The sequence below is a fragment of the Hydra viridissima genome, unplaced genomic scaffold (genome assembly GCF_058129835.1).
Source record: "Hydra viridissima isolate aposymbiotic clone 2 unplaced genomic scaffold, HvirCarnegie_v1 scaffold_1, whole genome shotgun sequence".
Taxonomy (NCBI): domain Eukaryota; kingdom Metazoa; phylum Cnidaria; class Hydrozoa; order Anthoathecata; family Hydridae; genus Hydra; species Hydra viridissima.
The window spans coordinates 37,666,862-37,694,476 of record NW_028324300.1 but is presented as its reverse complement, the minus strand read 5'-3'; the positions used below and the strand labels follow the sequence as shown (position 1 = coordinate 37,694,476).

Sequence of the window (27,615 nt, the reverse complement as noted above, 5' to 3'; positions counted from 1 at the left end):
TCAGATAAACCTAATAAGCAAAGCTAACATTAAAGTGCCAACATGGAAAAAAATTAAAAAAAAAAGAAATTAAATTTTCTGATAAAAAATTAATTTTATCATAGCAGACACTCTGTATCATTGTTATATATATTTTTTCCAAGCAAAACTATATGGAATATACAGTATCTGAGCTGGTAAAGACAAAATTGTTCTTAATGTAAAATATTAGGGTCATCAAATATAAGGGTTCATTGTTCTGCTGTTTATTTGATTAGGTTTTTCAAGTATGTTAGAGGTTGAGTTGTGGTCTGTAACCTTGGGTTGTGTGATATTACAGCAGTTTTCTATAACATTGAGATCTGGTGAGTTCGAAGGCCAGTAGGGTAGAACTTTTATTTCATTTTTGACTGACACTTTTTCACAATTTTTCTGTATGGCATGACTCTGATTTCTGCTGAAAGATTTTACAACAACTGAACTGCATGTACATTTTAACATTAGCCTCTGTGAATGTAAATATATTTTGTTTTGTTAAACTTCATACTTTTCCCAAAAATCTCTAATTTAAAAGGTTCAGCAGCTATTATCTCACCCCAAACCATAAATGATGTTGGGTATTTCACAATTTTTCAAATATATTTTGGACTCTCATCTGAAAAGACTACCCAATCCTACAAATTGGCTGGTTTCTTCATTATTTGTTTGCAGAAATTTAAATCTGCTTATCTCTTTTTCTGTCATAATTGATTTTATAGCTGGACATCATGTAAGTAGGTTAAAGTTGCTTAATAGAAATTGCCTTACATTTCTAAAGCTCAAGTCAAATCCCTGATTCATAGTACCATGAGCAATTCGAGAAGATCTTGCTTACTGGCTACAAACAGCAATAGCTTTAAAGACACGATTTTGTCCACTTTTAAAGATATGATTTTGACTTTTTTTACTAAGTATGAGAAAGTTTGAGTAAATACGTACATATTTGTTTTATAAGAACAGTTGCAATTTCTACAAAAACTCATGTTTAAAATTTGGAAAAGATATTGATAATGAGTTGTGTTAAAAATTTTCTGTCTTGAGCAATTGTTTGTGAAGAAGTAACCTTAAAATCCACTTCATTTGCACTTGAAGGAGTGTTTCATGAAGTTTTCATTTTATTGAGCTTGAAACAAAAATGATTGAAGCAGTATATAATCGGAGCAAAGATTGTGTCAAAGAGATTGATCTATTTCACAAAAAATAAAAAAGCTGCTCCAATGTCAGATTGATAAAATTTATCCTTGAAAGATGATGGGGCTAATTTTAAATGTTGAAAAAGTATGCAAGCTATTCCTAGAAAGGAAAACATGTAGAACTTCTTTTATGATGAAGATTTTTGTGGAATGGTATTTTCAGAGCACATATTGTTTGATATTACATGTTTAGTGTTATATGGTAACATAAACACAAAGTTTTAGTAAGCTGTTGTTTTGTGATCTAAGAAATATGCATACTAAAACCACACCAAAATAGCGCATTGTCTGTTTTAATTTTAATCCTCTGTTGTATAAAGGGTCATAATAGTTTTTTTAATTTTAATTTCTAATCATTTTAAAAGGTTTGGTAAATCTAAATTATAGAAGTATTTGTTACCATAAACAACTAAACCAATTCTTTTTCAATACTGTATTGTTTTGGTCGCATTTTTTTCATTTTGCTTTGTTTTCTTTTTCAAAGGACACACTCAATCAGTTATGTTGTTTTTATTTTACTTTTCACTGCAGTTTATATAGTGATAAGGTTTCAAGCCTATAAATGATTTTATGGTTATAGTATCGCTTTTTGGGAACAAATTGTCGTTATGCTACAACTGTGAATGAATTCCCTGTTGAACTTGTGGCACGCTGTTTAAGATTAGAGCAATTTTTGTATTACCATTCTGTTACTGCAAGGCTGGAACTCCTTGGCCATGAAAAATGTGAGTTTGGTTATTTTTACAAAGAAAGTGGATTTTAAGCAAGACAGTTGTTAATTATAGAGAGAAAGCTAACAGTTAGCAACTATGGTTATATAGGTTTAAAAGTAAATGCATTGTGATTCTGGTATTTTATTTGTTTAAAGCATCTTTAAAATCTAAAGTAAAAAAGCAATAATACTTTGTTATATTTGGCTATTAGGTTTGTTAATTGGGTGCTTTTATAAAGATTAAGTCTTTGTTTAAAAAACCATGCCAAAAAGTTTAAAAATAACTTGATTAACTAACATAAAATATAACAGGTTATTTGAAGCAGGTGCTTGTAAAAGTGAGCAGACCACAAATATATAAAATACTGGGTATGGCATAGGCAGAAATAATTGAAGCCAAGCAAACTTTACCATGGTGACATAGATTGAGGCAGAAAAATGCAGTTTAAACAGCATATATATTTCACTCATTCACATTTTACATTTTTATATTTTTCTTTGCATAGTTTATAAAGTAACATTAATCATTGAAGGAAAAAAGCTCAAAACATCAGTAATGATTCTAAAAAGTGTTGTCAACGGTATTGATGCTATTATTGGTATGGATGTCATTAATCGCTGTGGAGGAATGCACTTGTACAATGGAAAAATTTAATTTGGTTTTGTTTCAATTTATACAGAGAAACAAATTGTTGGTATAAATGACAAGGATTTTGATGCTTATTTTGATGGTACAAAGTGGACTGCTAAATATAAATGGAAACAAGGTCAACCACAATTGAGAAACTCTGTCGCGCAGTACAAGGTAAAACCCCAGTTGATACCTCAATTTAATAATGAGATGGACTTATGGGTGAAAAATGGCTGATTGAAACCATGCAATAAAGAAGAAAAAAGTACAGAAGGGATTGTCCCGTTAATGGCTGTTGAGCAGAAAAGTAAAGGAAAGGTACGACCTGTTCTGGGCTTTCGCGAATTAATTAGTACGTTAATTCGTATAATGCCACAAGTGATGCATGTGATGAAAAAAATAGAAAAAGGAGAACTCTTGGTGACAAATTTGCAACACTTGATCTTAGATTCGCCTATATGCAAGTACACATCGATCCGAGTTTGTGGGAGCATCAGAGGGTAATCTACAAAGAAGAAAAATACTATCTTTCACGTCTTGGTTTTGGGTTAAGTTCTGCTCCAAAAATAATATCTTCAATCTTAGGCAGCGTGTTGAATCTAGATGCAGGTATTAGTGAAGCAACTGATCACTACATTGACGATATAATTGTTAATTTGGAAAAGACATCAGCTGAAAAGTTCGTAAATCATTTGGCGCGTTATGGATTGGTAACCAAAGAGCCAGAGCAATGTGATACTGCACGAGTATTGGGTTTGCAACTATTTAGAAATGAAAAAAAGGAGCTTTGTTGGAAACGAGGAAACACCATTCCAAAGTCACAAGATATCAAAACTGAAAAAGTAACACAACGGAAACTTTTTTCGTTATGTGGACACTTATTAGGTCACTATCCTATTGGAGGTTGGCTCAGAATTACCTGCAGTTTTATAAAACGACACAGTCAAGGAGATGCTTGGGATGATCTAATCGGAGATCAAGCTCAGTCATGGTTGATTAAAATATTGCGTCGATTGGAAGTTAGTGATTCTGTGAGAGGGAAATGGAATGCTGAAGGAATTCAAAATGGAGCGACATTGTGGTGTGATGCAAGCAGCATGGCAATGGGGGTTGCTATAGAATACAATGGCGTAATAATTGAGGATGCAGCCTGGCTTCGAAGTATAAATGATATCATGCACTTTAATATTGCTGAATTAGATGCATAAATTAGATATATAAAGAGAGTTTTAAATTTTTTATCAGAGTTATCAGGCCAGTCATGCCTATGCTGTAATCCTTTACTTTATATATCTGTGGAACAGGCAATTTTAAAAAACTAGAAAATGAATTTGCCATAAGTATCTTCATCTCAAGCTAAGACACTTGTGATAAATATTAAAGAATAACTCAAAGAAATGTTTTACTCAATTCTCTTTCCCATTTTATGGATCTAGGGTTTTATGCATGCTTTTATATTGGGAAAGCATAGTTAAGTGTAAAATAATTTTATTCCAAGCGTAAGAAACAAAATGCATTTAAAAACAAATTTTTTAATGCTTGTAAGTTTGTTTTGATTGCTTTCTTTTGGATCTTTTGATCTCTGAGCTTTTTTTATGTAACTTTAGCTTTCCCACCTACAGCTACTTTGCCAAATCAAGCGTTTTATGTGAAAAACTCCACGGCCACAGTTCTATGCACTGTTTTTGGCCAACCTGGTGTTTCTATTCGATGGAGAAAGGAGTTCAGTGGACGAAAGTTTATTACTGATGACAACATGAGTTATATCATAACAGCTACCAACAAATCTAGTGATGTTAACGGAACATACCACTCTTATTTAGAGATAAAACCTGAGGTTCATTTAAATGTTGACAACAACAACACTGATTGTCGAGTTTATGATAATAAAAGTGCATCTTGTTTCTTTGGGTACTCTGTAACAGCAAGCTACCCTGAATCCAAAGATGTTTTTTCATATGTTAAAACTGCTGTAGTATTTACTGGTTATGATGGTGAGATTTTGATTGCTTTCAAGTTAAAACACCTGAAAAACTGATAAAGAAAAGTGTTTGTTTAAAATTTCAGGAAACTGTTTTTTTAGACTTAAGTGTGTTCATTTTCAGCTGTTGTTGATGATCCTGTTGCAAAAGTTGTTGCTACAAACATATCAATAAACATCACATGGTCAACTGAAGGAAGGATCAGAGATTTCAAAACAGAGTTTTACAACTTCCATTTAATAGAACACAGCAGGCAAAGTAACACAACAGTTGCTAACTCAAACACCTCCAATAAATATGTATGGTTTGATTCAAAACCTTACACTTCCTACACATTTCTATTGACAGCATTTAACCGGTTAGAAATACATTCTAATGCTGTCCATGAGACTTTTATCACTGCAGAAGGATGTAAGTTTTAATTACAAAATTATTTCTTAAGCTTGCAATTTTTTATGTTTAATGCATATATTTTGTGTGTGTAGGTAGTTATTTAATGTTAGTTGAATGTTAATTGTTAATGTATGTATAAAGTTAGTTTATCTAGTCAATAAAAAACATTAAAGTGGAGACTATGCCCAGTGGTTTTGTTGATGATTTTAGACATATCTGCATGTTTTGTTAATCATTTCTGAAACAAAAGAAATAGCATAATCTTACTCATTAACATGTTTACCTGTTACCAAATTAGTTTTACCTTCAGTAAATGAACACAATTTGTAAATATTTTTTACACTTTTAAGGGATCCTAAAGCTTGATTTTGTAGTTTCAAACTTTTGTGCATTAGCATTTTTGCTGGTACACAAAAACATTCAAAATCAGGCTAAATCTCTTTTAACCGAGGAAGACGACCTTTTGGTTTTTGTATGACCTATATATGCTGCAAAGTGGTTGATGCATCAAAAAGACAAAAAGTATAAAAAGTTTGTAAAAAGAAAAACTATAAGAGCAAATTTCAAGCAAATGTGATAGAATCCAGAACTCTGACAATATTTATCAATCGGTTTAAAAGAAAATCCTGATTCAATCTTGTATAGTTAGTTGATTTTGATGAAGACTTTAAGGATAAGATTAGAAAAAAGTGACAATTTTATCATAAAAAAACTAAACTGATGTCATAAAAACTCTGTCCTTCCTATAATATAATAACATAATATAATGTAATATAATATATTATATAATTTAACATAATATATAATATATTATAATATATTATATAATATAATATATTATATAATATAATATGATATAACATAATATAATATAGTAATATAATATATATACCTTCTGGACATACTGCATCTAATTGTGAATTTCAACGTTTTTTTTTTTTTTTTTTCACAATGTATCTTATCAAGTGTTTTCTTAACCCATATAACTACTTTCTCCTTTTAGTCCCATCAGAGGTTCTGAACTTTTCTGTGTTGTCAGTATCTAAAGACAGTATTATGTTGATTTGGTACTATCCAGAAAATCCAAATGGAAATGTAACTAGTTACAACATTGAATGTGGGGAGCTTAATTCATCAAGCTTTACATTTCTTTACATTTCGGTTTCTCGCTGGTATCTAAGCAATCAGACTTTTGAAGTTGGAAAATTAAGAAACTTTCAGGAATATCAGTTTAGAGTAAGTGTGTGCATAAACCTTAACCTGTAATGAGATATTAAAAAGTTACATTAAAAAAAAAGCTTATAGGCATTAGGTGAGGAATATTATACATTGTTGTGGCAGTTAATATTTTGTTAGAGTTTGATCAATTTGTTTATCAAAACAAAGTTTGTATTGAAGTAGTTAAGAAAAGGAATGTGTCAGTAGAGGTGCATGTTATACCATTATTTTACAGTTAGTTTTAACGCAATTGTACAAAGCACATAAGTTTAAGTTTTTTGTTTAAGGTAAGAGCTGTTACTAATCACCATTTAAATCCAGGTGCATGGAGTAACTGGATAGAAAAAAAGACTCTTGAAGGAAGTAAGTATGAACACTCTTAGTCTTGATAATGATAATCATGGTAAGGATTTTGATGATAGTAATTACCTTTTTTTACATATGTAATGAACCATATTGTTTTTGCAAAGTCCCAAGTGCTCCTGAAAATTTAACTGGAAATGCTACCTCATCTAGAGACATTTTGTTACAGTGGAAAGAACCAAAGCATCCAAATGGTATTCTTCGAAAATACAAGGTATGTGTCTTATTTGAAATTGTGCTAATGATGATATGTTGTTTTAATTGCAAAGTTTATCATCAGTAAAACAACAAAATATGGATGTTTTGCTTTTGCCATAGTAGTTGCGGAATAAATTAGTGTGTTTAAAAGTCTTGTATTTTTTACAGATAAGTTTTAATGGACGCAAGTATTACAATTCATCTTTCAAGCACGATGGACAGTTATTTGTAAGTTCAACTGAAACAGTTCTTGAAGCACTTTTTCCTGGTACAAAGTATGAAATCTTTGTGAACACAGAGACAATAGACAAAGGCCCCTCTTCTGAATTGATTGTGACGTTGCCTTATGATGGTATGATTTTGCCATTTCCATGTAGAGTTTTGTTAACTTTAGGAATAGATTTTGTTAATTGGGAAATTCGTGAACTAAAATGTTACATGCTATTCTTAATGTCTAATTCTTATCAGAATTTGATCTAAAAATATAATAATAAAATATAAGTTATCAATATTTAATCTGAAAAATACCACTTGTGCATTTTGTTTTATTTTCTTTCATTTTTAGAGCCTCATGCACCAGTATTGAAGCTAGAAAATCAAAACTCAGAACTTAGAAGAATTGTTTTATATAGTGTTCCAAGTTTCACTGGACCAATCAGGTTACCATCATATTTCCTTTTCTGGGATTTAAGTTGGAAATGAAATGAAAATCGACTTAGATAAGAAGCAAATTATTTCATGTGTATTATTCATTTAGTAAAACTTTTCCTTACATTTTTATAGTTATTATGAAGTTAATATTCAAGACAATGTTGACAATTGTACAAGCCATATTAATGCTACATTCACAATCAACTCTGGTTTTAACATCATTGAGATTTTGTTTCGTAAAGGTGATCAAACCATCACACTGGAAAAGGAACACTTTCAACTTGGTTTAATTGGAAAATTTCTAGTGTGTTACCGAGCTGTGATCAATGATACTTTGAGTGTGAGTTAAATACTTATCCCATGATTACAAGTTTACTTTATGATTGCACATGATTTGGTCTTAATTTGATGCTTTGATTTTATCTTTCTAGTTATGACATGTCACAAAACTTAAAAAAAACATTGAAGTTTGCCTTTTCTTCTAGGGTAATATCTATAAAGGAACATTTTCTCATTTGTCTCTAGGTTAGTTCTCAAAATATATTCTAAAATTTACATGTTCACTTGTGATAATGTTCTAAATCCATTTAATGTTAAATTGATTTTTTTTTAAAAAATATATTCCCTGCATGGTCTTTCATTCCAATACCTTTTTTACTCAATACAATTTTTTTTTAGAAAGGAGTGACTTGGCAAAAATGAAAAAAGAAAAAATAATCGTTAGTGCAAGCACAATAACTTTAAGCTTATCAAGAGGACCATTGTCCACAAGGTGAGGGAAAAAGAAGAATATTGTCTATTTTGCTACTTTTTAATATATAGGCTGGTTGAAAAGTTTTAAATACAAAAGTGAAAGAATGTAAGTTTTTGCCTGAAATTTAAATTCTTTTACTTTTGCATTTTTTTTTTATTCAATGTCCTTCAACTTCAATACACTTATTCCAATGATCCTCTGATAATTTTATACAATCTCTGTAAGTTTAAGTTTTACAATCTCTGTAACTTTAAGTTTTTAATTGAAATTTTTAACTTAAACATGTTATTCAAGTTTTTACCTTAAACCTCATGTAATAGTTTGTTAAATTTAAATTTCTAATTTAAGTTTCTATTTAAAGTTTAATTAGATTTTAAACACTTTAGATATCTAAGTTAATTTTCTAATTTAAATTTCTAATTGAAATTTCTAACTTAAACTTCTTTATATTTCTAATTGAAATTTCTTCCTTAAATTTCTTCTTTATATTTTTCCTTAAAGATTATTTAAGTTAATTCTCTAATTTAAGTTTCTAGTTTAAATTTCTATTGATGAGTTTTGATTTAATTTTCTAATTTCAATTTCTAAATTTAATTGGTAAAAACTGTTATGATTTAGGTAAAAAAACTTGTAATGATTTTGGTCAATCAACAAATGTCTATGAGCTTAAATGAAAGAAGTTTTTATATGCAAAATATTCAATATCTATAAAATCTATAAAAAAAAGGGAATATAATGTTCTTGAGTATAGCACATTTTTTTCTCCATTCTAGTTAATGAATATCAGAATATTTACCTTTGTCACAACTACTGTTTCCTAGATTTCATCTAACAAATGATCATGGGTATATTTTTTGACATTGTTTTTTCACTCAACAGGTATTATCAAGTAATTGTTTTCAAGGGAGATCCAAATGATATAGATCCATCTCCCTCAGAATTGAAGCCATATGTGGAGAACTCTAATATTTACATAGCAGCAGAGTTTGAAGCTTCAGACTTTGATAACTTGCAAAACTTTACAGTTGGTGATGGAAAAATGTACAAACGCTTAATAACTATAAATACCAGTGTTTATAACTTTGCTTCTGATGTTGTAGAAAATGTGAAACTTCAAGATGGCACTTCATATGCCATTCTTCAAAGAGCTTATGAAAATGAAGTGAGAATGCTTTGGTTTAAAATAATCTTTTTTTTAAAAAAATGCTTTTACGTATATTATGAGAAGTTAATCAAATAAGAGTGAAACAAAAACGACTAACTTTTAAATATTTCTTTTTCTAGGCAAAATATTACTCAACTCCTTGGTTTGTAAATGTTCAAACTGAAAAAAAAACAAGTAACCCCTTGTTCTTCTTTAAGAGTTACACTTTTTTACACTTACTAACTGTTCTTTATAATTTGATTTTCAATTTTGATATGTTTTAATTGTACAATATACTTACTAAAGAATCATTTTATGATTTTTTTCCAAATTTTAGATTATTAAGCTAGTAGAAATAGTTAAATATGATTTGATATTTTTGAAGAAAATTTCTCCATAATTTTTGAATAAAACAAAAATGTTTCAGTAAGAAGACCTGGTCACATTTGCCATCACTGCAGCTGCAATAAGTCATTATTTTTATTATGGGTTTTGTGCTCATAATTGTTTTCCTCTAGTAAAATATGTGTCTGATCTATAAGTTTCCTCCTAATTCATAAGAATAAAGCAAGGATGCAAATAGCAAGTTGTACAATTGTATTTTTCAGCAATTATGCGTGCTCTAATTACAAAGAGACACATTATATAATGATTTTTATTAATAGTTACTCTCTAGCTTACTCTCTAATAGGAAATTTTTCTTTAAATTTTTAAATTTTTTGTTTTTAAAAGATTTTGATTAAAACTTGGTTATTTTCTATGAGGAAAAAAGATTTTTTCTTTGCTCTATAGCAACTTTTTATTTGGCCTCCTAAATGTTTCCATCAGTGTATCAAACAAGTAGGTCAATATAAGTTCAATGATTCAATGTTTGCATAATAAGCTGGCGAAGTTCCTGCCCAACTTTTCTTCAAAAGTATGTAAGTATTAGCATGAGTTCCTATGTTGTTTGCTGTAATCTAAGGGTAAGATAAAATTACTTCTCAGTTATTTCATCTAATACTGCAGCTAAATTAAGTAATATTTTAGTTGACTTTTTCAGAGTCAATTGTTGTACTGATATCTATAGAGCAATTCATTTTAGTTTTTTTTTATGATAAAATGTACTGCAGCATTTACCTGATCCTGATTATTAGTTTCTTTAGAATCTTAAAAAAAGTTAGATATTTCTAAATAACAAAAGGTGATATAAATAATAACATAATAAATAATCAATTAAAAATTTATATTGTAATGTTATAGCAAAGACACAACCATATAATTAATTGAGTTAGGGGAGATTGGGGCACCATGAAACACTTTTGGTTTTTGTTTTGTAACTACATTTTTAAACGCGTTTTTTTTTGAGCAATTAGTGCAATTTGTAGATAAATATTATACTTTCAAAATTGAATTCTTAAATTAACGAAATAAAGGAGGTCAAACTCATAGAAACGTTTTGAATAAAATTCGAATTTTGTATCAAGTTACCCCATGGGTGGGGTACCTTGATACAGTCTATGGGACACCATAAAACAGTATAATAAAAAAATTATAAAATCTAGGAAAGCAACACAAAAAATTTACACAAATAAAAAGAAACAACTTTTTTTAAAGACTCGTTATAATATTTTAAAATTAACAATAGGAATCATGTTCATTTCTTAATATTGGCTCTTGTGATTATCAAATATAAGTAGAAATGGATTTTCCTTTGACAAGAATATGTTTGATATAAAATGTTGAATTACTTCTACAAATAACTCTGTATTCATTCATCCAGTTGGATTTGCAAGACCAAGAGATTCAGATGGTGCATTATTAAGCGTATGTTGCTTAAACTTTTTTTGTGGAATATCATTGCAGGTGGTATGGTAGCACCTGAGGCTCTTATGAAAAAACATCTTGTCACCAAAGTTCCACGCTCTCCACTTGTCACAGAGTTAACTTGCTTGATGCCTTTTTTAGTAATGATTTTATTATATCTTTGTACAGTGGTGGAAGCTGTTTCATCCAGATTCCAATTGCGAAATCCATCACCAAACTTTGATTCTCTTAAATACAGTGCCTCTAAATTAGTAAAAAACTTTTGTACATTGTAAATATTGAAAGATGTCATTCTTGACAAAGAACATCTTTCTGGTGTTCAAATGCTTAAAGAATTCCGCTTTAAAAACAAGCGCATCCATTCTATTCCAGCTTTCTTCTCTTTAATCCAGTTACTGGGAACTTTTATATCATTTATTATAGCCATATCAAAAGCAATAGATATTAAATTTACAACAGACTGTCCATAACACATTTGAGAGCAGGTAACAATATACTGCTTCAAAAGATTTTCTTGCTCTTCAGTAAATACTCTTCTTGTAGAAAAATTGGGTTTCATAGTTATGATTTCTCCTTCTTTTATTCCTTTTTTTCTTTTAACATATCTGTATACATAAAAACACACATAAAGAATTTGCTTTTAGTTACAAACTTATGCAAGTTTCATTTACTAAGTAGGACAAAGTAGTAGTTATTGGTGCAGAATACATAAGCATAAATTACCTGCATAGGGTGCTATGATTAAGATTCATTTCTCCTGCAGCATTTCTTAATGAACACCCTCTTTTAAAACTAAATCAACAGCTACCTCCATTGAATTACTCGAGAAGGTTCCTTTACTATTTTTTCTTACATAGCTCCTCATTCTTATCTAAAAATATTAAAGCAATAACAAAGAGGCTTTACAATGTATTAAAATTCAATTCATGGTCATATCATGATTTGATACCATGCTGAGCTTTAATTTACATAAATAGATTTTATATAGTAATAGAAATCAGTATAAAAACATAAATTAAATGAATGTTAATCCTTCAACAAAAAAGAGTTAATAAAGCAAACTTATGTCTATGTAAACTTTTGTAACTTATGTTTATAAGACAAAATTAATTTTATAACTACATAAGTACATCATCATACTATATGCGTAAATACTAAATAATGTAAAATTTATTTTCGCTACATAAACTTTATTTAGTGGTCCACCAATTTTTTACCAAGTTAGGTGAAACATTAAAGTATAGAAGTTGATATTTCCTGTCAGGAACTAATTAAAGTATGCTTGAGTATCAAGTAGTTTTTAAAATGGTAGCTTACTTAGTTTCATGGTGCCCCACTAAAACTGTTTCATGGTACCCCATACATTCTGATAGAATAAGATGACAGGTTTTTGTTTTTCAAAAAGTTATTTTATTAAATGTCTTTACCACACTGAAGAGCTCAAGAAATAAAGTTTACAAAATAGAAGCACTTTCCAAAGAATAAAGTGAATAAAACACCGTAAAATGCAACAGCTCCAAAAATTTATAAATTACTTTGCAACAGAAAAAACACAAATTTGAACCTCTTGCAATATTATTGACATGTTCTGATTTAAATTTTACGTTAAACAATACATCTAGTAGTAACTGATTACAACTCAAAAGGATTTGTCATAATACTTCAATATCGCTGTTTAATTGCTTTGTTTCATGTTGCCCTATGTCTCATGGTGCCCCACTCTCCCCTACCAGTAAATATTGATAAAAGAAAATTTAACAGTTATAATTTATCAAAAAAGTAATAATTAATAAAGGAATAAAAGAATAAAAGAAATATATAAAGGAATAAAAAAAAAGGTGAGCTTTGAAAAGTTTTGTTTAACGTTTGATGTTTCCTTTTTTTTGTTGCTCTTCCTTCATTTTCTGTATAAATAATGCATGGATTTTCCAAAAAAAAATTCATCATGAATTCCTGTGTTACTGGCTGTAATTTCATCTAATGCAGCTGCTAAATTGAATTCTATTTCTGTCGGGTATTTCAGGCTCAATTGTTGTGTCTATATCAAAAATTTTGGGCTATATCAATCATTAGTTTCTTATTAATCTAAAGATAAACTTAAAGTTAGATATTTTTAAATCACAAAAAGTAAAATCAGTAAGTAATGTTATCTTTATTTATATATTTTGTATTTAATAAAAATTATATACGCTAGTTTATTTCCAAAATGTAGTTCAAAAGTAAATTGTAATTTAGAGTAAGTAAATTTAGCATTAATTAGCATTAATTAGCATGATTTATTATTAATCATAAAAGGATTAAGGCAAGTAGATGAGCCTTGAAAGATTTTGTTTTTTTGCATTGTTTTAAGCTTCAACTTAATGCATTTTATGCATGATTTTGTTTAATTTTAGCTACTCTTCCTCCTTTAACATTAGCACCTCAGAAAAAAGCTGGTATTGGAGGTGTTATTGGCGGTGTATCTGGTGGTGCTGTATGTATCATTATTGTATTGGCTGTTCTTGGTGTTACAATTATTAGGTTTGGTTCTCATGCTCTATGTATCAGTTGAGACTGTTTTATTTAAACTGTTTTATTCTACAAGTAATATATATAAAAAGATTTTTTATATGCTTGACCAGTAATTATAAAAAAGCTATTTTAAGATTAAAGACACATTTAGTTGGCTACATCTTACCAAAATTGTACTTTCTTTATGCCATATTTTTTAAAATTCATTCAGAGTACATTATATTTTTTAAGGTAACAAAAGCTTTCTAATTTAACTTAAGATACAGAAAATGATTTTTTTAATTCTCTGTCTGTTCTAAATGTCCTACTAAACTTGAACTAACTTGTTAACTTGTATTGAAAAGCATGTTTAAATGAAGTTTTCTTTCTTTGATTTTTGGGCTTAAACATTTGAACTTGTTTGATCTAGTCAAGTTGTTAATCTAAATTCTAAATAAAATTAACAACTTATAGCCATTATTGTAACAGTAATAGTTGTAAGAAATGCAACAACATATATATATATATATATATGTATGTATATATATATATATATATATATATATATATATATATATATATATATATATATATATATATATATATATATATATATATATATATATATATATATATATATATATATATATATATATATATATATATAACATAGGCTTAATAATGCTTTAAAACTTTAAGAAGTTGTTGAGACACTCCCATGAAGATTTCGAGCATAAAAATTAAAAAATTTTTTAAAGTTTTGTAATTTTTTCAATCTTTTTAACACTGAAGAAGCGTACCACATGGAAAAACAAAAAGCACTATATATCCACAAGCACATAAATAAAAAAAAAATTAGAATGACACTTAGAAATATTTTTCATACTAAATTGAATAAGTTTCAATAAAAATGATACAATGTAATTTGAATGTTATCATAATGAGTTTCCATGACAGGTTAACTGTATGTAATAAAAATGATGGTGATAACAAACAATTTAAATGAAAACATAACTGCTGTTAAAATATTTTAAGTAAGTTAGTTATTTTTAAATAAAGCAGTTATTCTAGAGAGCAAAAGCTTCTACTGATAAAGTTTTATGCTGTGTTTTTCAAAACCTTGTTGTTTTTTTATAACTCTTTTAAATTTAGAAGAAAACCTAGAGTGCAAAATAAAGATTTAAAAAATGTTCAAAAGCCACACAAAGGAGATGACTACAACTATATTGAGCTTGGAAAATTAGTTGAATTGGGTATCAATAATCAGACTCAACCAGTTGGTACCACTTTAAATGTTTATTGTTCTAGACTTTATTTTCACTTAGAAAATTTTTTTTTTTTTTCAAAATTTTTCTTCAAATATTTACTGAACTTTTTTTTGTTTATCAGTTGTTAACTTTTAGTTTTAAGTTTCAAATTTATTATATTTTATAGAAGGAAATTATGAAGAAGTACCTTATGATGAAATGTTACTTGACTCTGTGAATATTGACTTGAACCATCCTCCAATCAACTTGGCTGACTTTCCACAATATTGGGAATGGTTAAGCAAAGACAATTATAGCTCACTTTCAGAAGAATATAAGGTAAAGATTAACTTTTTTTTTATTTCTTTTTAATGTTGTTGCAAAAAAAGAGTAATTTTTCTTTAAAGTTTTCTTTTAGTGTTTGGTCCCTCCTCAACAGAATGATATTATTTTACCTTGCTCTGAAGCTGCCTATATGAATCTTGTAGAAGGTTTGCATTTTATTTTATTAATAATTTATTTTTTGTCTTTTCTTTTAATAATTGTGCGCTTGTTGCATGTGCTTTATGCATATCATAAATTTTTCATTGTTTTATATTTTGTTATATTAGACAAACAAAGTGATAAGAAGCAGTTTGGAGTTGTTAACAAACGTTTCAACTTTGTTTTGGTAAAAACTTCATTTATAATTTCTGTCATATATATATATATATATATATATATATATATATATATATATATATATATATATATATTTATATATATATATATATATACATACATACATATATATAAATATATATATATATATATATATATATATATATACATACATATATATAAATATATATATATATATATATATATATTTATATATATGTATGTATATATATATATATATATATATATATATATATATATATATATATATATATATATATATATATATATAAGTGTATGACTGAACAAATACAAGCATGCAAAAATTCACCATGATCTTGTAGTTAACATAGTGGCTCCATTTTTAATACCAGCTGACATTCTTTCAAAAAGCACAGTTCCTTGTCACAAAAAAAAATGTCATCAGGAGCTGTCACATCACGTACAAAAGAACTTTAGTAGCAGCATTAAATCAATTGAACATAGAAAACTGATATATCTGATGTATCTGATGTCACTAGTGCATTAGACACAAGATTCAATGACTTCATTAAATGATGGCAGCATAAAAGTCATGAGCAATCCAAAACCTTACTTCTGGAATAGGTAGAGCTGCGACTAATGTAGTTTTTGAACTTCTTAAATCTTAGCAGTCAGAGACACTTGTTATTGGTATGTGATTTGATAGCACTCCAATGAATGGGGCATGCTCTCCTTTCAAGTCATCTTTTAAGCTGAACTTACTGTGCCTGCCAACACCATACCTTTGAGGTGCTATCGGCAGATGCTTTTAGTGTCTGCCTAGGATGGGGGTGTACTGAATATTCTCATATTTAAGAAATTCATTAATAAAATGGTTTAAAATAAACCACCATAAGTCAAAAGAATCTCAGACTCCATTAATCAGTATGCTTAAGAAACTGAAAGAACTTATGGGAGACCACTCTCAGCTCAATTACATAAGAATCGGCTATTTTGAGTTTCAGTCCCTGGTATCTTCTGCTGTTGGGCTTGAAACAAAGTATGAAATCTGAAAGCCTGCTACCCTACTACCCTTGAGCATATCAGTTGTCAAAATTCATCTAGTCATGGAAGGTGGAATTACTCTATGATAGCACTGAAACTGTACTCAAACTTACTGTTCATAAATTCAAAGGAACGAAGAAGTTTAACCTATTTTTTGGCAGTGTTTGCATCCAGTAATGGTTTACAAGTAGAATTGTCGCAGATGCTACAATGAATAACATTTTGCTGATGCAGCGATTGTGTGAATATAAAGGCAAAGGAATTACAGAGTGTTGGCCTAAAGATGATGACACAACACTCATGATACACTGCGACCATTTTCTATAGGCGCATGTGGGTTATGTCTTAAAAAAAGTACTTAACTTATCAAAAATAATGAAAATAATCAAAAAATAATATCAAATTTGAAACAAGGTCAATCATAAATGAATTAAATTCAAAAGATAGCTGACTATTTTCTATAGACGCAGTTCACATTTTTTAACAAAACTATTAAAAAAAATGTTTTTATCACATTTTTAGTACTCGATTGGACCTCCTTTGCGCTCAATTACTTGATAAATTCGTTTTGGCATACTTCCCACCAAGTTCTCCAGCACTTTTGGCTCCATATCCTCCCAACATTCTGATACTTTACTTTTATCTGTGCCACAGAGTTATATTTCTTTTGGTCAGCATAGATACATCTTGCAATGATTCCCCAGATGTTTTCAACAGGATTCAAATCTGGACTGCAAACAGGCCACCACATTTGCTCAATTTTTTTAGCTTCAAACCAAGCTTTAGTCTCGTTACTAGTGTGAATGCTGGCATTGTCTTGTTGAAAAACAAATTTTTTGCGTCGATATTTGTTTTTAAACGGAGTCAAACATAATTTTAGCACACCAATGTATTCAGAACTTTTCATTTTGCAAGATGTTAATGCTAAATTTAACTTTCCTGCTGCACAAAACCCAAGCCAAACCATCAAAGGTCCACCACCGAAATTTCTTGTTGAAAAATATTTGGGTTCTCTCCTCAAATCACGCCAATAGCCACTAAAACCATCAGTCCCATCAAGATTAAACTTTTTCTCGTCCGAAAAAATCACCTGGTATTGAAAACAAAAATATTCAGCTATTTAGACATCTTATGTATTCACGAGAATTTAATCTAAAATTTCTTACTTGTTTCCAATCGCGTGCCATACTTTGGCGGGCGAATTCCATCCGCTTCTGTTTGTGAACGGGGTTTAAATTTGGTGCTTTATTCATTTTTGATCATACAATGTGTGGGCTGTCTTTAAGAACTTTCCTAATCGTCTTGTTGCAAACATTTAAACCCAAATCTGACTTAATTGCTTTCAAACTTTTTGATGAATTTGATGCGAGTCAAACAATTCTGCATTTTTCACAGCCTGAAACCTTAGATTTCTTTGGTTTCCTCTTGATTATTGCATAATCTGTTGGATTTTTCAAGAAATTACGGATAAAGTGATCTGATCTCTTCAATCTTCTAGCAATTTCTCAATTTAGAACTTTTTTTCTATGATAAGCTAATATTTGACCTTTTTCAATATCGGTAAGGACCTTTCCTTTTGGCATTTGGTTAAGTTCAATTTAATTTCGACTCACAAAAAAAAAATACTGCGGAATATAAGAAATTTTCGACAAAATTCGTAAAAACTTTAGTGCATCTATTGTAAATTCAGAAACAGTATCTGCTACAGGTCTCAGAGCATAATTGATAACTCTTTTATCATTGCAACTGTAACAGTTTGTAGATATGTAGATTTTATTATCTAAGCACATGTTTGTATATATATATATAGATATATATATTTATATATATATATATATATCTATATATCTATATCTCTATATATATCTATATATATATCTATATATATATCTATCTATCTATATATATATATATATATATATATATATATATATATATATATATATATATATATATATATATATATATATATATATATATATGTAAAGGAAAAAATTATTATTAAGCAATATTATTGATCTATATATATATATATATATATATATATATGTATATATCTATATATATATATATATATATATATATATATATATATGTAAAGGAAAAAATTATTATTAAGCAATATTATTGATCTATATATATATATATATATATATATATATATATATATATGTATATATATATATATATATATATATATATATATATATATATATATATATATATATATATATATATATATATATATATATATAAATAAAGGAAAAAGTTATTATTAAGCAATATTATTGATCTACAAAACTTTCTTTTTTGTAGGGATATGTTAAACAAAGTGCTTATGTTGTTGTACAAGGTGCAACTTTTTTTTAAACTTACATGCTTAAAAAATAACTTGACAATAAAAATACAAAAAATAATTGTAATTAACTCTGCAACTTAAATACCTAATTGAAATATATATTTAATTTATGATGCAAACTCAAAAAAATTTTTTCTGACTTCTTTTCAAATGGAGGTGTTTCTACTTTTTATGAACACAAAGTTTTTTTCTTTTTAGCGCTCAACAAATCCTTGTCAAATGAGTTTTGGAACATGATCTGGGAGCAAAATATACCTTTAATTGTAACATTAGCAAATTTTATTGATAATCCACAAACTGAGGTATTAAAATTGATAATTAATGAATAATTTTTTATTGTGTTGTTAATTCAACTCATGATAGTATATTTAACCAAACAGTTGTTATTTGTGAAATATTGATGTCTATTTTGAAAGAGTTTTAAATATACTAATAAATAGATAATAGTATTTTTTGAATTTTTCAATAGTTAGTTAGAATATATATTAGTAAGAAATGTGTAATATGTCATCAAGCATAGTTTAATAATGACATAATATAATATTTTGTTAATACATAAAATGTGAATAAATATATCAATAATATATGTAATAAGAAAATGTATTAAAGTAATATTTAATTAATAGATAAAATGTTTTTGGCCAATGTCTGTTGCAGAAACTTACGGCAACATTCAAGTAGAATATGCTTATACAGAAACTTTCTCAGCCTTTGTGATTCACAAGTTTTCAGTTTTTAAGGTTTTTAATGTAAGTTCTTTATTTTTAAAGTTTCTTTAATGAATCAATCAACAAAATCTTCAATTCTGCTGTAACTAGCTCTTTTATAACAAAGCAAATGCAATTGTAACAAACAAAAAAGAAAGTATATTTATTTTTAGTTCTCGCCTGAAAACGGTTAGAAATAATTTAATACTGATTTCTTTGTTTAATAATACTATGAGTAAACAGAAATCAAGGATAGAGCTCTGCAAATCGAAAAGAGTTGTATTGGAATAAAGGCTCTGTGCCCATTCCAGTTTTTATGCTTGAATGGTTTACTATTTGGTGATTATTTTTTTAACTTTTGTTACTATTTCTTAAATAGCCTTTTATCAGTTATACCTAATAGAAATCCTGATGAGAAGATTGAAAATTTGGATGAAAGCAGTGAGGAGATGGATATGCTTCGTATGAACTACAGTTTAGATAAATAGATTCTCTTTGACTAATAGACTATCTCCAAAGATTATTACAGAGAAAAGATGGTGAGGCATTCTTTGAGATAATCCTGAAGAAATCCACATGTGATCCTCTTCTACTTCTTGTAAGAAAAATAAAGCTTACTTTGTTTACTGTATTGCGGTAAGTAGTATATGAAAAAATACAATGGGAAAGATATTTTAGAAAGATATGAGATTACAGCTCTCTGCAAGCAGAGGATGAGTGAATTAGCAATCTTATCATTTTTCAATCACATAGAGCTTAGAAACATAACAGTTAAAATCTTTATTCAACATGTTGGAATCTTCATTTGAAAAGTATGGGTTTCAATTAATTTTGTAAAGAAAGGAATCAAGAACCCTAAAGTTTTTCATTAATCAGTGGCCGAATATAAAACAAGTTCTTTGATAAAACCTAAATCAAATAGAACAATCGATTTTTTGTAGTGGTTTTTAACCATAACACAGATATTCCATCATATCACACTATCTTTAAAAAAAAAATAGACATCCAATTGAAAATGTACAACTGCACATGTTAAATGTGTAATGTATATAATTAAAAATGTAATCGGTGTGGTTATAAATGACAGCGGATGAGGTTTTGTAATTGGTGTGGTTATGAATGACAACGTAGGAGGTTTTGTAATTGATGAGGTTATGAATGACATAGATGAGGTTAAGAAGAAATCTTTTAAACCAAAATTGTTTTTTTTTTTCTTTCTGTTTTCTTAATTTTGTGAAAAAACTTTAAAATGATTTTCCAGTTATTTAAGCTGAATTCTTTATTTTTTAATTAGAATGGTTGCAGGGAGGAGAAGTTTGTTTCCTTCTATCAGTACCTGAAATTATCTGATGACGGGGCTCCAGAATTTGCATCAGACATTGCTACCTTTTGTCATCGAATTAGAAAGCTTTTTCCATATAAACACAACCAAAAAACCGTTGTAGTTGATTGCAGGTGTGTTTTTATGCGTAGATAAATCTCAAAAAAGTGTAAAGTAAAATAGTCTTCCTCTAATGATCTGCATTGAGTTCAAATCTTTAATTGGCCAATTAACAATTCAAAATCCAATTTAATTGGCCAATTAACAATTCAAAATCCAATTTAATTGGCCAATTAACAATTCAAAATCCAATTTAATTGGCCTATTAACAATTCAAAATCCAATTTAATTGGCTAATTAACAATTCAAAATCCAATTTAATTGACCAATTAACAATTCAAAATCCAATTTAATTGGCCAAGTAACAATTCATACTTAATTCAGCTCAAAATACAGATCACTTATTTAGCGTGTTATTTTTTAATTTTTCCTAAATCTTGTTTTCATTATAAAGAGAAATTCGTAATTGCATAACATTGTTAGTAGAAGTCCTTGCAAACTTACAAAATTCAAACTTGAACTAAATCATAAAATTTTCCTTTAGTCTCAGTACGTTTCGGCAATCGTTAAAATTTTTTCAAATAATAAGAAACGTCTTTTCAAGTCCTATCTATACTTTTTCTCTACTGAATTTTTTTTCTTTAATATCAGAAAAGTAAATAAATACAGCTGCCAACCAATGTGTCTTTGACATTCTACAAGTGCATCCATCTGAAAAATATGCCAACAGAATTTAAATGAGCATATAGCTATGTAAAGATCATATTTAATGTGTCAGTAGTAATTGTTGTATAACGACTTATTGAAAGATAGCTTCTGCACTATAAAATAGCAAGTTAGCTTCTGCACTATAAAAATCTTTTTGATACTCCTCTGATAAGCAATTTATGCAGAACTAAAAAGTATAAACAAAAATTTACAAAATGACCAAATTAATTACTCAGTTTTTTTTAAAATTTGTTTTTTCTTTTTGTTGCTTGTTTGAAGTAAATTTAATAACAACTTCTATAACCTTCGCGAAACTGAAACTTACATGGTTGAGTTTTGTATAAAACATATGTTAGGTAAATGGATATCCCACAGAGGTCGTCTGCATAAAGCTACACTGAGTTCGAATCATTAATTGGCTATTAATATCCAATTACCAATTTAAACTCAATCCAGCTCAATATACAGAACACTTGTTTATTGTGCTATTTTTAAATTGTTTCCATATCTTATTATATTATTGAAAGAGAAAGTCATTTTTACATAACATCATTACAAGTGGCTTCCCTTGACTCTCTTCCCCTTCTAAAGTTACTCCACTGACAATCAATTTGTGCAGAATTTAGACACAGTGCTAATTTTTGTCATTAGGACATTGAACTATTTTTTCAAAAAGGTAACAGATTGCAACTGAATGTTAGGAACATTTAATGATTTTTATTTATCATAATTAGTAATAAAAGTTTTATGTTACGCTAATATGCGAGTTGAAAGTTTTCTTTTGTTTTTTTTTCTTTGATTGCAGCACTGAAAAAAACAGCGGAACATTTGTTTGTGTTGATGCTATGCTGGAATTGGCAAAACACCAGAGAAAAGTGGATGTATTTAATTATGTTAATTTTGTGAGAAGCAAAGGACTCAACGTCATTAAAACTGAGGTAAGTTCTGATAGTTTTTTTTTTTTTTTTTGCAAAAAATTTTTTTCCGGATCTTTTTTTGAAATGATTTTATATATAGGATCAGTACAAGTTAGTATACCGAGCACTTTATGAGTCACTGACTTGTGGATTTAATGAGATAACTGTTGCAGATTATCAAACGCAAGCCAAAACACAAGATGAGTTCTTAAGTTTGGATCGTTTGCGCGTCCAACTAATAGTAATGCATATTTGTATTTTTTCTCATTGTGTCAGCTCGAGACAAAACTTGTTTGAATTTTTTTAAAAAAGCATTTAATGTAACTTCTTTTAGAATCTTGATCTTCTCACGCAAAAGCCATCTGTTGATAAAACCATGAACGCTTTAAAAGACGTCAACAAGCTAAAGAACCGCGATCCAATGATTCTGCCAAGTGGGTTTCTTGTTCTCTTTGTAATCCGAAAGATGTGAATTGCTAAAACTCTTTAAGCTTTAAATGATTTGTATTTTTAACATTTTTCGTTTTAAACCAGGTGACGATAAACGCGTTGTTCTGATTGAAAGCATGTACGAAAATGAGTTTGGAGATTACATAAATGCTGTTTATGTTCAAGTGAGTTATCTAAGAAGATTGATTGTTATCTTGCGCATCTGTAATGTAAAAGTTGTATTGCATTTATGCGTATGTAAATGTACGTTACTATCGCATTTATATGAAAACTACTTATCTTGAAATCTTTCTTTAAAATAGGGTTTCAAAACTGAAAATGAATTTATTGCTACGCAACACCCACTTCCTTCAACGGTTGCAGATTTTTGGAGCATGATCCTGCAGAAAAAAATTCATACCATTGTTTTGCTTCATGATATTACCGAAGATTCAGTGAGTAAAAGGCAGTGGCGATGACGTTTTTTTATATTGATCTTTCAGCACGTTTGTTTTTTTAAAATGGCTTAAATTACATGCATAAATTTATCGTCCAAAAAGTTTAGGCAATAATGAACAGTAGTACGCATTCTTGAAAACGTTTAAGTAGAACACCATTTAAATCCCCATCCAGTTTTAACCAAGGGGTCACTTTGACCATTTAAGGGCAATTTTTTAATGATATTGATCTAGTTTTTTGATGATAAAATTTGCTAAAACAAAAGGTTTTTTTTAAATTTAAGTTAAGTAACCTTTAGTAAGCTAAAGGAATTTTTTAAATTATATATATATATATAAATCCAAGAGCAAAATATAATTGTTAAATTGATTTTACAAAAACTAGCCATTAAACTTAAACGAATTGAATTTACTGAAAAAAAGCTTTACAAAAAAAAAGGTAAATTAATCTTTAAAGTAGTCTCCTTTTGCTTTTATGAATAATTCGATGTAACGAAGCATTGATTCATCTCATGCAATAATCCTTAGCTAATTCTGCTCAAATGTTTAACAACTGTCGTTTAAAAATTTCAACTAAAGTTATCTCATACTTTGCAAGTTTTCCATCAATTTAACTCCATACATGCTCAAGAGGATTTAAATAGGCGACCGAACATACCAAGGAATAACTTTGTAGCCTTTCTCATTGAACCAATCTTGAATTGAATGCGAAGTATGGTGTGGCGCAATCCTGCTGATATATCCAATTTTTTTTTCTTCTATTAAACAATATTGCTGGCTGGTTTAATCATTTTTCTAGTGTATCTTTGTTAATTGATTCTTCCGGTTTATATTTGCTGAGACCTGGACCCTTGTGAGAAACACATTCCAGCTGAGCCTCCACCTGCTTTTAACCTTGGTTTAAAGGTGATTTTCCACTCATCCGTTTTAGCTACGGAAAAGGGAAAGGGATGGGAAAATTAATCACGTGAGCATGCGCAGTGAGTATTTTTCAATATTAAATTACAAACTGCGCATGCTCACGTGATTAATTTTCCCATCCCTTTCCCTTTCCCGTAGCTAAAACGGATGAGTGGAAAATCACCTTAACATAGCGAGATGAATACTTCTCAGGTTTTTATCTTTTTACATAAACCTTCTTTTGCTATTTAGTACCACAAAATTAGCATAATCACTAAAAATGACCGAGACCATTCTTCAACTTCATTCTTCATTCTTCACTCTTCAGTTGGTTCTTTCTCGGCACTATGTCAATTGTTTTATATAGTCTTTTACAGTCAAAAGTGGTTTTTTAATGGCAATATATGAACCTTCGACAGTTTCTTTTAACTTTTTTAATGTATTTCGAATGTAACTCTCTGAGATACCAACTAATTTTGCTATACCAACATTAGATTGATTTCCTTGTTTATTTAAACCAGCAATTTGCCATTTAACGCTCAAAGGGATACTTTTCTTGTCCATTTGGTCAAAATTTTACCAGATCAGACTTGGCACTAATTATTTAAAAAATTATTTAATACTTTATACATGTTTTTTTTGTTAGTGTATTATGTAATTACTAAATAGCAAATATTATCATTTTCAGAGAAAACAGAAGTCGGATAGATTAAATAAATCAAAAATAACACAATTCGTTTAAAAACTTAATTTTTTATTTATTAAATATTTATAAATATTCCCATGTAAAAAATCGCAAATTTAAACTTAATAGAAGAGAGGGAAGGTGTCGCACATGCACAATAGAAGAGAGGGAAGGTGTCGCACATGCACAATAGAAGAGAGGGAAGGTGTCGCACATGCACAATAGAAGAGAGGGAAGTGTCGCACATGCACAATAGAAGAGAGGGAAGGTGTCGCACATGCACAATAGAAGAGAGGGAAGGTGTCGCACATGCACAATAGAAGAGAGGGAAGGTGTCGCACATGCACAATAGAAGAGAGGGAAGGTGTCGCACATGCACAATAGAAGAGAGGGAAGGTGTCGCACATGCACAATAGAAGAGAGGGAAGGTGTCGCACATGCACAATAGAAAAGAGGGAAGTGTCGCACATGCAAAATAGAAAAGAGGGAAGGTGTCGCACATGCAAAATAGAAGAGAGGGAAGGTGTTGCACATGCACAAAAAAGATGCCAATAAATAGTGGAACTCTAACTCTAATTAACAAAAAAAAAGATTTTAAAAAAATCTTTTGCTTTGGCAATAGAACACTTTCATAAAAAATTCGCCCTCGTAAAACCTTTCTGGACACACCGTATAAATTTATTGACATACATTAAATTATAGCAGTTTTTTTTTTTAGCATTAATTTGTAATTGTTTTCACGCATCATTTTACTTACATGCATTAAGGTTTTGCAGACGAAGAATTATCAATTAAATGTAATGTTAACACCCAAATTATAATTTGAAATAGTAATTATTTAAAGTATTTATATAAACAAAATAAAATAATGAAATAGTAATAAATTAAAGTATTAATATAAAATTTACTAAACATGATAACAATATTAGCAATATGATACAATATATGTATGATAACAACATGATAACAATATATATCTTTATAATTTTTTTAGGGACTTCCTGAGCTTCATGGACCGTTAAATGATAAAGTTATGTATAAAAATGCTTGTGTCGTGTTTAAGCAGCAAGTTGACGATGGGTGCATAAGAAAGAAAAAGATTCTTGTAAGCTCCACAGTAAGTTGCTGATATCCTTAGGTTCTTTAATTTCGCTAAATATGAACTGTTTTCATCTTTGTTTTATAGATTGCTCTCTCAAGTTATGGCTTGTCTACTCTTTATACATACTTTTTTGTCTAATTTAGTTTTTTTTCTAGCGAGACAAAGATGCAGTTGAATGTACACTTCTATACTTCAATTGGCCAATTTGTGGCGTGCCTGCTAATCCAAATGAACTTATAGCCTTGATAAGTCAGATGGAAATACAGCAGTGCAAGCATGAAGGAAATTCAGTGGTTGTGGTATGCAGGTAACTTCAAAAGTTGCGTCATCTTTTCAATGAAAAACTTTTAATGAAAATCTCAGATTTTTTTTAGTTATTAATACTTGATTGGATCTTTTTTTTGGTCGTTGCTGTTGGAGGTTGGAGAGGAGGTTGCTGTTGCTGAAGTGAAAAATGTGTTTTAAATAGTTTGATAACACTTTGTAAAAAATTTACTTCTTAAAACTATCATAGTAAACAAAATTTAATGTGAAGTATTTTAAAAGGGATGGAGCGTCACGAAGTGGAACATACCTCGCTTGCGCACTGGTTTTACAATATTTGAAAACGGAACGCTCTGTTGATATTTTCCGAATTGTAAGAATGTTAAGAACGTCGCGATTTCAATTCGTTAACAATGTCGTAAGTATTTGAGTTTTTATCATTTCAAAATACTCACTTTTATTTTCCTGAGAAATTGTGTTGCTGTCAGTGAACTTTAAACCTTGCATTGATTTTATCCTGTTTACAAAATCATAAATGTACACTGTCCACCAAAGCATAAACATCTTTTTAATGAATCAAATGAAATAAAATTTATTCTCGTCATTTTACGTTTTTTCTTAAATTGTCATTAAAGGCGTTTTAATGCGGATCTGCGGTTTTTGTTCCGTGTACGCTCTTTACACTTCTTTATATACCAGGCATTTGGTTAGGGCCCGTGCGTTAGAAAAACTCTTGTTTAGCTTTTCGGCACACACAAGATGGCTGTTTCATATGGAGATGACAGTGATCTAATTATTTAAGGGCTTTTTACACAGTGAGAATCCATGTTTGTTTAAGGCAAATGCCTTAAGGCTTCAGTATTTCACTTAAACTTTATTCGAATGTCTCATTTGGAAAATAGTTAGAGAGATTTAGAAGATTGAAAAGGGTCCATAGTAACCGCTAGTCTCAAAGTCGTGGCACTCGAATGAGAATTTTTTATGTAACTAGTTGTATTTATTTTCTTGTTTTCTTATTCAAGTTATCTGGACAGTCGCATACCACATAAATCCTTTTAAATTCAAACGCAGCTCTCAAATGTCACAGATGTTCTATAACAAATATGTAATAAATGCTATGTAAAAATGCCTCTAACTTCTTTTAAAGAAGCTGTAGTTTTCCAGTGGTCACCCCTCTTGCAGAATTCTTTATGGGCCTAACATTTTTTGGGTGGTTTTT

The 27,615-nt window shown here is 29.0% G+C and overlaps 1 protein-coding gene across 8 annotated transcripts in view; it reads left to right on the top strand.

Moving 5' to 3' along the window:
- The window catches only part of LOC149894835 (receptor-type tyrosine-protein phosphatase S-like), a 66,809-nt gene that overhangs the window by 38,280 nt on the left and 914 nt on the right, over positions 1 to 27,615 (top strand). For 3 of the 8 annotated variants that reach the window (XM_090084886.1, XM_090084817.1, XM_090085122.1), the window contains 30 exons: positions 1,792 to 1,936; positions 4,162 to 4,548; positions 4,660 to 4,947; positions 5,933 to 6,165; positions 6,435 to 6,510; positions 6,618 to 6,724; positions 6,877 to 7,060; positions 7,274 to 7,367; positions 7,492 to 7,699; positions 7,845 to 7,884; positions 8,038 to 8,131; positions 8,993 to 9,275; positions 9,398 to 9,452; positions 13,457 to 13,583; positions 14,706 to 14,833; positions 14,988 to 15,139; positions 15,219 to 15,291; positions 15,412 to 15,470; positions 18,803 to 18,839; positions 19,044 to 19,147; positions 19,472 to 19,594; positions 20,847 to 21,007; positions 22,447 to 22,579; positions 22,659 to 22,799; positions 22,893 to 22,992; positions 23,093 to 23,172; positions 23,311 to 23,442; positions 26,025 to 26,147; positions 26,288 to 26,439; positions 26,679 to 26,814. In XM_090084886.1, coding sequence (XP_089941012.1) covers positions 1,792 to 1,936; positions 4,162 to 4,548; positions 4,660 to 4,947; positions 5,933 to 6,165; positions 6,435 to 6,510; positions 6,618 to 6,724; positions 6,877 to 7,060; positions 7,274 to 7,367; positions 7,492 to 7,699; positions 7,845 to 7,884; positions 8,038 to 8,131; positions 8,993 to 9,275; positions 9,398 to 9,452; positions 13,457 to 13,583; positions 14,706 to 14,833; positions 14,988 to 15,139; positions 15,219 to 15,291; positions 15,412 to 15,470; positions 18,803 to 18,839; positions 19,044 to 19,147; positions 19,472 to 19,594; positions 20,847 to 21,007; positions 22,447 to 22,579; positions 22,659 to 22,799; positions 22,893 to 22,992; positions 23,093 to 23,172; positions 23,311 to 23,442; positions 26,025 to 26,147; positions 26,288 to 26,439; positions 26,679 to 26,814 — 4,155 coding nt within the window. Of the gene's footprint in view, positions 1 to 1,791; positions 1,937 to 4,161; positions 4,549 to 4,637; positions 4,948 to 5,932; positions 6,166 to 6,434; positions 6,511 to 6,617; positions 6,725 to 6,876; positions 7,061 to 7,273; positions 7,368 to 7,491; positions 7,700 to 7,844; positions 7,885 to 8,037; positions 8,132 to 8,992; positions 9,276 to 9,397; positions 9,453 to 13,456; positions 13,584 to 14,705; positions 14,834 to 14,987; positions 15,140 to 15,218; positions 15,292 to 15,411; positions 15,471 to 18,802; positions 18,840 to 19,043; positions 19,148 to 19,471; positions 19,595 to 19,942; positions 20,151 to 20,846; positions 21,008 to 22,446; positions 22,580 to 22,658; positions 22,800 to 22,892; positions 22,993 to 23,092; positions 23,173 to 23,310; positions 23,443 to 26,024; positions 26,148 to 26,287; positions 26,440 to 26,678; positions 26,815 to 27,615 lie in introns of those variants that run through there. The other 5 variants (XR_016451738.1, XM_090084981.1, XM_090085075.1 and 2 more) reach the window with 5 other exon arrangements.